This window comes from Caretta caretta, chromosome 10 (genome assembly GCF_965140235.1).
Source record: "Caretta caretta isolate rCarCar2 chromosome 10, rCarCar1.hap1, whole genome shotgun sequence".
NCBI lineage: Eukaryota > Metazoa > Chordata > Testudines > Cheloniidae > Caretta > Caretta caretta.
The window spans coordinates 47,907,557-47,916,767 of record NC_134215.1 but is presented as its reverse complement, the minus strand read 5'-3'; the positions used below and the strand labels follow the sequence as shown (position 1 = coordinate 47,916,767).

Here is a 9,211-nt window from a genome sequence, read left to right as displayed (position 1 = left end):
CCTGCCTGCTTGCAGCAACCCCAGTATGGAGGGAAACTGCTGCTCTGGGGCTTTATACTGTGAGCCAGAGCCAGGTGACAGCTGTCCCAGGTAATTAACACCCTCCCCTAATCTGCAGGTAACCGGGGCCCAATCATACCCGGTGCCCACGCCCTGAACCAGGGAAATAGGAGGGCCAATGGGAATCAGCTCCACCTGTTGGTCAGTACATCAGCTGCAGTTTGGGAAATTCCTGCCCTGTTTCGTTCAATGGAAGGCTAAGGGTGGGCTACACCACAAAGGGACCCAGGCCCCTCAATCCCCAATTTAGGTCTGTAAATCCTGGGTTTGGCTCCACTGTGATCCTCAAATCACACAGCGGCAAAGAATCCTGAGGCACCTTATAGACTAACAGAGGTATTGGAGCATAAGCTTTCATGGGTGAATACCCACTTCATCGGATGCTACCCCTTTGATACAAACCATACAGTGAACTCTGTAGGTGCCCAAATTCACTCAGCAGCACCAAAGTTTTTACAGTATAAAGTTCCCTGGTGCCCGTGTCTCAGCCTCTGGGCACGTGCCCAGCTGCCTCCCTCTGGGAGTCTGGGCACCTGTCTCCCACCTAAGCCCAGAGCCATCCATGAGCCAGGGGAAGTTAGGCATTTTGTTGCCTACGTTGTATGCGGAGCCCAATTCACTAGCTGTGCTGCTTGCCCATGTTGACCCCATTCACAATTGTACTGCAGCAGGACGTGGTGTCCTCCTCAGATGTTTTAGCCCAGCGGTTAGAGCATTCACCTGGAATATGGGAGACCCAGGTTTCATTCCCCCTCTCTGCTGAGGGGAGAGAAAGGACGTGAACAGGGGTCTCTCATCTCTCAGAAGAATGCTTGAACCACTGAGCTAGGGGACATTCTGATGTTGGGCTTCCTCCTACTTTCCCATTCAAGCTGTTCTGTTGTGGATAAATGATGAAAGAGGGACCAGTCTCCAGTGCTTCCACCTCCCACTGGACTACAGCCGCATTCCTGGTCACATGCTCTCTCAGTCTGGCCCACCAAGTGTTCCACTGTGGATAAGTGTGAAAGTAAAATCTGTTCAAGGGGAAATTTGTGTCCTCTCTAATATCCGCATAACTCGTCAGATGAGTTCCAGAACTGGTGTTCTCCTTCCAGGGTTGGGGTGGAGTTTGCTGGGTTGAATTGTTTTCCCCAACGTGTACCCACATCTGCCCCCATATCTCCCCTCCCCAGAATGGTTTGTTTCTCAAAGCCAAGAGAGGGCCTGTCCTGGGGGGAGGATCCATGTGAAACTGAGATTCCTGGGATAGGGACTGTGACACTTCTCAGGGCAGCCAGGGCTGTGCAGCAACCTAGTTGCCACCAGCCTCCTGTATGAAGGAGCCTTGCCTGTGCCAGCTGGGTGTTAGCTCCCCAATGCAACCAGCCCATCAGCGCCTCAAGCATTCTTCTCTGGGATAGCCCAGCCCTGTGTTTTGCCTGGCAGGTTGACAATCAATGCGCCCCAGGCTTCAAGTCCCTTCAAAGTGGGATCCAGCCCTGATCACTGGAGATCCACAGAAATCCCAGACCTTCTGTTGCTAAAGGACAGGGCGTCCCCCTTTACCAGTTTGGCGTTAGCTCACCGCTCTTGTATCACACACAACGCTTCAGCCGAATTCTAGAGCAAAAGGAGATTTATTTAAGACAGAATAGTCACATAAAAATGGTGTGAGAGCTGGAAACAAACGGCTAGCTGTGAAACAAAATCATAACTCGCGTTCTGGAGCCTACGCTTAACTAACAAGTTATCCTCCAGTCTCGAAAAGTGTCTCTCACCGAAGTTCTCTCCAGCATTTTCAGCTAAGCCTGGCTGAGACTCCTTTTTCATGACACCAACTCGCTGTCAGTTTACTTCCTAGGCACCTGAGGTCGGGGTGTCTTTTTGCTCCTCAAATACACCAGAATGCACCTTTGATGTTTACCTCTAGCTAGGGTTCCCCCTCCAATGTTGACTTCATCCTGTTAGTTTCTTTCTGAAGTCTCTGCCAGCTCCTCATTAGCTGGCTGGAGGAGTTTGTCTCAAGATGCACTACCTTTGAGAGGCCTGCTTCATCTACAAGGCCTACAGATTGTAATTTTCAGTGCTCCTTGCATACTTCCCATACCTACATCTCACAAAGGTTATGATGACCTGTGTGACCCGGGGCTTCATTCGAGACCTTACATGACATTCTTTTGGTGAACCCAGGGGGTCTCTGTGCCCCGGTGTCTCCCAGTACCCTCTGTCAGTTGTTAGAGAGCTTATTCCTTCACTCTCCCACTTCCCTGGTTCTTCTCGCATGAACAGAGAGCAACAATACCCGAAGTCCGAAGGTGCAAACAATTCGATGTTTATTGGGGTGAACTTCCAGCAAGCTAAATACAAGTTCCTTTTTCCTTATTTTCGAATCCCAACTTACTTCCTGTTTGCCCCTAATTTATATAGTAATATTCTTAGCTATACCTTAACCAATCATTCTACTAAAATTTAACTAACCAATCCTGACATGGATTAGCTAACCAATTATATCCCACCACCTTAATTAGTTTACACCCAGCAAAATTAATTATACAGCAGACAGAAGCAATCACAGAACCAGACAGAGACCATGCCAATAAACAATAGCAAAGTGGGAACTATAATGACAAAACAATACAGAAGTGAGGATTTCACAACTACATCTGTAAAGACATAAGAGTTTCCCAGCTGTGTCTATTGATAAGTGAGTTCTTACCAGACAGAAAACTATCAACCTCAATTTCCTTTTACAGCTTCTAGGCACTTCCCTTTCTCTGGAGGTGATAGGCACTATAAGGACAGGATTAAATTCCTAACAGCCCAATAGCACCTTATTTCAATGTGACTAGTTTGGAATGTGAGGATGTGACCATTCACTTCCCAGCTTATGGCTGCCTCTGTCGCTTAGCCAAAGGCCTTAGCCTAAGAACAGGGCCTCAGACTGTCACAGTAAGAGAAGGCCCTTACACTGGCAGACAGTGATTTTGATTCTTTCTTTTATACCTCTAACTAGCCAAGTGATAGGAATACACCTAAATTCTTAGAGTATAGGCCTTTACAGACAGGCCTGAATATCTATATCCTAACATCAGTTGGCATCATGAGGTTCTTGGGGCAGAGGTACCCCTGTGGGAATCTAGTGGCCTGCACCAGGGGCAAGCTCCAAAAGCTAGTCCATATGAAGTTATTCAACTTTATCTCTGGTTTGATGGAGCAACGAATGGGACTGCTGCGAGCCCTGCATGGAATGACAGTGTGCCCAGAGGGAGACAGACACTTGTTCTCAACACCATACCTGTGGGGAGCCCATGGGATGGCATGCAACTGGTCCATTCTACTGACAGCTCTTAATACGTATTTGTTCCTGCAGCACTAATAACTGATTAAGGCTTCATTGCCCTATACTAGGGCAAGGCAGCTCTCATGCTCCGGCATCTTAGAAATAAGCTAACTGAGAGGTTACATCATGTTCCCCCTGGGTAAGCTAGAAATAAAACCCAGGTCTCTCCAGATGACCCCAGTCACAGCCGTGCATGAATGAATGAATGCATGGAGTGAATGTGGTCGGTTACCTTCCCTGTGCTAAGCACGAGACCACAGTCTCCTCCCACAGCTGGGTCGAGAACCCAGGAATCCTGATTCTCTGCCAAGCAGCTGTGAAGCTCACTGACAGAAAGGTTAGGTCAAGGGGCAGAGGACTGTGTCCAAACCAGGTGAGTCCTAGGGGTGTAATTTTGACTCCACATGATGGAATTGCTCTTTTCCCAGTTTAGTGAAGGTTGTAGCAAAATTTCTATTTAAAAATCAGATTTTGCATCCCCTCTTCAAGGCACCCGAGAAAGCCAGAAAACTGGCAGGTCAGGGCCTGACAGCTCTACCAGCTGCAGTACCTCCAGGCATTGAATCCACGCCCCTCATGCAGCACCAACTCCTCTTAGTTTGGGAGCTGGCCACTAATTTTGGCTTAGCAGCACTGAACCTTAGAGTCTCCTCTGTGAAATGAGGACAGGAATGATTCCTGCTGTTTGTCTAGATACAGCCAACAATATTTGGGAGGGAGAGAAACAAGCTGAGTGCAGAGAAAGGAGGGGGATTTGAAGGATGTCAGGGTCTTGGAGCTTCCCAACTAGAGGACCCATATTTTAGAGGAAGGGCTGGAGTTGTGTCAGAGGCAGGGGGAAATGTAGCTACGGCTTGAGGGCTGGATCTCAGCTAGTCAGAGGGGACAAGAACAGAGGGACTTTGGGAATATGGGCTGAAAAGCATTGAGAGAAATGGTCTGATGGTTGAGACACCAGCATGGCATGCAAGAGACCAAGGTTAAATTCCACATTGTGCCAAAGCCTTCCTGGGCAACCTCACTTAATAACCCTGTCTTTTCCCCCCTTGTATGAAAGGTGGTCAGCATTCCCCTACCTCCCAGGGCATTGGGGGAGTCATTGGACACTGTAGATGAGGTGCTCTGACCTTAGACAGTCCCTGTCAGGACCTTACTCGCTCAGAGTCCCTTCCACTTGCAGGTGCACAGCAAGCCTCCAAGGGCCACTGCTCAGAGAGCTGCATGTGTTGGAGGAAAGAGGCTGCTCCTGCCCCACTGCAGCATCACAGGGGAGAGGGTGAATAACCACTCTGGCAGAGAGCTTGCTCTGGGAAGCTTGTTCTGCCCCACACAGCTAAAGGGCAGATGTTGAAGAAGTGACATCCTGTCCTATAGCAGGGTTGGCTGTGTTGTCTCTACCACTGTAGAGAACTAGATAGAGCCCTTTACACTTGGGTTTGAGTAGAGGCTGCATGATCATTGTTGTACAGGCCTCACTACACTGCAGGTAAGTTTTTTTTAAGACACTTTCTGCCTAGGCCTGGTGGCAAGAGAACAGGGCTAGCCTGCAGAACTAACTAGCCTGAGCCTAAAGAGTTCACCCCAGCCATGATTTCAGTCCATGGTGAGAACAATTTGTCTAAAGTGCCCCGATCCTTCTCTCTAAGGTGAGTAGTTACCCTAGAGCAGCAGTTCTTAAACTGCAGGTTAGGATCCTAAAGTGGGTCACCACCCCATTTTAATGGGTTTGCCAAGGCTGTGGTAGACTGGCTCAAACTAAAGTTGCCGACTGAGCCCCAGTGCCCAGGGCCAAAGCACAAGGGCTTCAGCCCTGTTTGGCAGGTCAGTCTTTTGCCCTAGGCAGTGGGGCTCAGGTTACAGCCCCTGCTCCCCAGGGTAAGCCCTGGGGGTTTGACCCCCTGGACCAGGGCAGTAGTTGGAGAACGGGGATTGCAGTGCAATGAAGTTTAAGACCCCTGCCCTAGAGCATCACCTAAAGCCAGTCATGGAGTCAGTAGGAACTCCCTCATGGCATCTGTTTCACTCAGAGGGCCCAGTGGCTGGGGGATTTGTGTTCTCTCTACTGAGAGAGCCCTGTAATGGTTACAGGTGCCAGATGGACAGTTCAGATGGAGGGAAATCCCCCTGCCATTTGCCCCTGGGAACCTGAAGGCAGCAATCTCTGCTTTCTTCACCCTCACATGATCTCTCCCCATGCAGCCCCGTGGGTGTGTCCATAATGTGGTTGGTGCATCAACCACACCATTGCCTTCCCCACAGAAGGGAAGGCATCTCCCTTACCCATTAATACGTCACAGACCAGAATCAAGTCATTGGGGTTTATTTACATTGGACAGAAGGTAAAAGGCATGTGACTTCTCAGACACTGGAATGGCTGCATCTTCTGTATACGAGTATCCCCAGAGTAATAAAGGCCAGTGCCATGGCAGCTGCCACTGAGATCAGACCAGCTGTAGAAGAGAATCCTACAAGAGGAAGAACACAGGGTTTAAACTGCAGCTAGTTGCTTCTCCAGCAACCTCTCCTCTCCAAAAATCTACCAGGGACTCGCTGGGTACATGAGTGAAGGCCACAGTTAATAAAATGGGGGATTTTTTATTTGAGCTGTATTGTAGGGCTGTGTTTTTTGAAGTGTTTTATAGCCATACATATTGGAGTTTGTCTACTAGAAGTGGCTGGAGCAGGAGATCAGCACCTCTTTATAAATCCCACTGGATAATCAGTTGTGTGACCTGATACCTGCAACCTGTGTCCCAGCAGATAAGCCCAGGCTACAGTGGCTGACAGTCCTATGTGACTGGCTCTGGTTGGACCCTCTCAACAAGGAGCCCTTCTCGAGTCTTGTTGACTCATTATTAACACTCCCTCCTTGGACTAAGGGATTCTTACAACTGACTTTGTAAGACTCATTTCTTCCATCTTTTAGAGCATCTTTTCCCAGCAAACCTAATGTAGATTAGTAGTGACAATAGAGGCACCATGAGACTTGTTCATTAGAACTAGTTACCCTCTGATGCTGCCTTCTCTGCTTCCATTTGAGCAACTGAGAGATCCCTTGATCCTTGATCAGTATCCAAGATGATCATGGGTCCTACCACAACATCAGCCTCAGCTTCCCTCACCAAGGGCTCACCTGTATCGGGAGAGAAGCACTACTAGAAAACCAATCCATCCCATTTTGGGTGGAAGATCCCCCAGGAACAGTCTGTTGGAGTTAGCCAGACATCTTCCCAGGTGAAGTGGGCACAGAACCTACCATGCCTGGAGGCCACATCTCTCTGGAAGCGCCTCCCTGACCATCTGTCCAGAGGGCTGCCTCTCCCAGACTGTCCTCCAAGGACTGCGCAGTTCCCAGTCTCACAGCACCTGCAGATGTCTCGGATGCCTTCCACTGGAGACCAGCTGGAACAGAACAGGAACAGTCATCTACAGTGAAGAGTTCTGTTCTAGGCTGCCTGTCACTCCCCTGATGGGGTTCTAGGCTACTCACATGTTGCCTGCTTTGTTGAAGGAACAAGCCTTGTTCAAAGGATCTGGGGCTTGCTCAGCTGCAGTGACTTTCAGATGACAGGTGATGTAGATCTGGAAGGGAAGTGGGAAGAGGGGTTAGGACCATCCCAGGGGACCCTAACAGCTGCTTAGCCTGGGGAAATCAACTTGGAGCAGAAATGTGGGCACTCACTAAGTTCCTGGCATCTCCTGCAAACCTGAACACATCCACCATGAACTGCAGCGTGTCCTGCCTGGGCCTGGGGGATAGGAAGGCCGAGGTGGTGTCATCTGATCTCCCATCCACCAGGCACCTACACACAAGAATCAAGGGTCAGTAAGAGTCCCTGATCACTCTTGTTTTAGTCTAGAAAGGGCTCCCAGCTCTTACCCATTGAAGTCAATGACAGCATAGCGGGGAGAGGAGTCCCTGTCTGGGCTCAGGGTGGCCACACAGCTGTCCACAAAGAGCCTCAGAGCCACATGGTTCCCAGTGTGGACATCAGCTTGGATATGCATGACCTCCCCCAGCTGGAATCCATTGGAGGGTCTCTCAGCACTCCAGTCATCTGCAAGGCAAGTTCACAGTGAGCAGGACAGACAGGGCAGGGCTCAGTTCCCCTGAAGGCTCCCCACACCTACCATTCATCAGGTGCAGGGAGAAATCCAGCCTCTCCTCAGCAGACAGGGTGGAGCTGAAGGGAACCCATGTTGGCTTGATGGCTTTACTGCTCACATTGTCCTTCCTGGGAGGAGGAGCAAACCTCAGTCACTGAGCCAGATTCCAGAAGGAGGGACTGAAGGGGAGGGAGGGAGGAAGGGGATCTGAGCATCTCAGACTCTCACCTGGGGTAGTGACACTCAATGGGAATCACAGCTGGATTGGTTCTCAGGATCACTGGGTTGCTGGCAGGGGTGGGGTTATAGTTCAGGCTTGTGCTGTAAACCAGGGAGTCTGGGGTCATCTGGGAAGGAGCAGACATGAAAGGGTTAACACTAGTACACAGAGCATTTGTAAAGTCATTCAGATGAGCCCAAGAACAAGCCTCAGTCAGATGGAAAACTTGAGCTCAAGTTTTCCAACCAGTGCCCAGTCAACTGGCAACTGCCTTTGGAAGGACTGGACACTAGAAGCAGGGGATTTCAGAGCTCAGTCTGCTAGAGCAGCCATCGGAGGACAAGCACCACAGTTGTACCATTTTACACAACTCTGCTCACTGGTTTCCTCTGTGCAGGTTGTGAAGGAATCTCAGACAGTAAAACCCCCAGGGTTAACCTATTAAACACCAATCAGTTTATTCAGTTGCAGACTCCTGTCTGTGGAGTCTCCAGACAGTCTTTGGACAGGTGTGTCTAGAAGTAAAATCTGTCTGAGCCACCAGAGCACCCTCTTCAGATTCCACTTGTGAGCCTGCTCCAGGAGCTGAGCAAGGCAGAATTCTTTGCCTGGTGCATGAGATTGGAAGCTAAGAAGAAGCACCCAGGAAAAACCAGGGAGCTTATCAATAAGATGCACAAAAATCCCACCCACTGTTCTCTCCTGCTGCCCCATTTTTACCCCATCAGACAAGACGGGTAGTGATGCTAAGGATCAGTAGGGGCTCCTGGCTTGCATAAATCCTTACCTGCAAGGTGCTGCCACATTCATGGAGCCCAGCTGCAAAGATCACGGTGTTCTCTGCAGCATTAAGGGATGTGTACCTGCAGGCAGCTGGGCCAAGGCTCAGGTCAGCAGCTTTGATCAGTCTCCCCGTCCCAAACAGATCTCTGTGCACAGTGATCACCATCTGAGCCTCCTCACACTGCACCGTGACAGGCTGCAGCAGGGACACAGCCCTGAGCTGGGAAGCATCAACCCGAGCCCAGGGGGAGGGCTGGGCAAGAGAAGGCACATGGGCTTGTCGTTGAGGGGGGTCAGCTCTGGGGGTGGGTCTCCAGATGGCTGAGTCACTCCTAGAAAAATCCCAGGGATTGTAACAGGTCACCCTACTGACCACCCAGCACAGAAGAGCAAAGCCCAGGCTGTTTCTCAAAAAGAAAAGGAGTACTTGTGGCACCTTAGAGACTAACGAATTTATTTGAGCATGAGCTTTCGTGAGCTACAGCTCACTTCATCAGATGTTTACCGTGGAAACTGCAGCAGACTTTATATACACACAGAGAATATGAAACAATACCTCCTCCCACCCCACTGTCCTGCTGGTAATAGCTTATCTAAAGTGATCAACAGGTGGGCCATTTCCAGCACAAATCCAGGTTTTCTCACCCTCCACCCCCCACACAAATTCACTCTCCTGCTGGTGCTAGCCCATCCAAAGTGACAACTCTTTGCATAATCAA

At 49.9% G+C, this 9,211-nt stretch overlaps 1 protein-coding gene across 1 annotated transcript; it reads right to left on the bottom strand.

Annotated features, from left to right (window-relative positions):
* Positions 1 to 5,686: 5,686 nt before the first annotated feature.
* Positions 5,687 to 8,819, bottom strand: LOC142073483 (zona pellucida sperm-binding protein 3-like). The gene is made up of 9 exons (XM_075133327.1): positions 8,497 to 8,819; positions 7,718 to 7,836; positions 7,514 to 7,617; positions 7,263 to 7,440; positions 7,065 to 7,185; positions 6,873 to 6,964; positions 6,639 to 6,784; positions 6,390 to 6,515; positions 5,687 to 5,847 (listed from the first exon to the last, which is right to left on the bottom strand). Exons 1-9 carry the CDS (start codon positions 8,656 to 8,658, stop codon positions 5,741 to 5,743), a joined length of 1,155 nt encoding a protein of 384 aa, XP_074989428.1. The 5' UTR covers positions 8,659 to 8,819; the 3' UTR covers positions 5,687 to 5,740.
* Between the last annotated feature and the right edge of the window lie 392 nt (positions 8,820 to 9,211).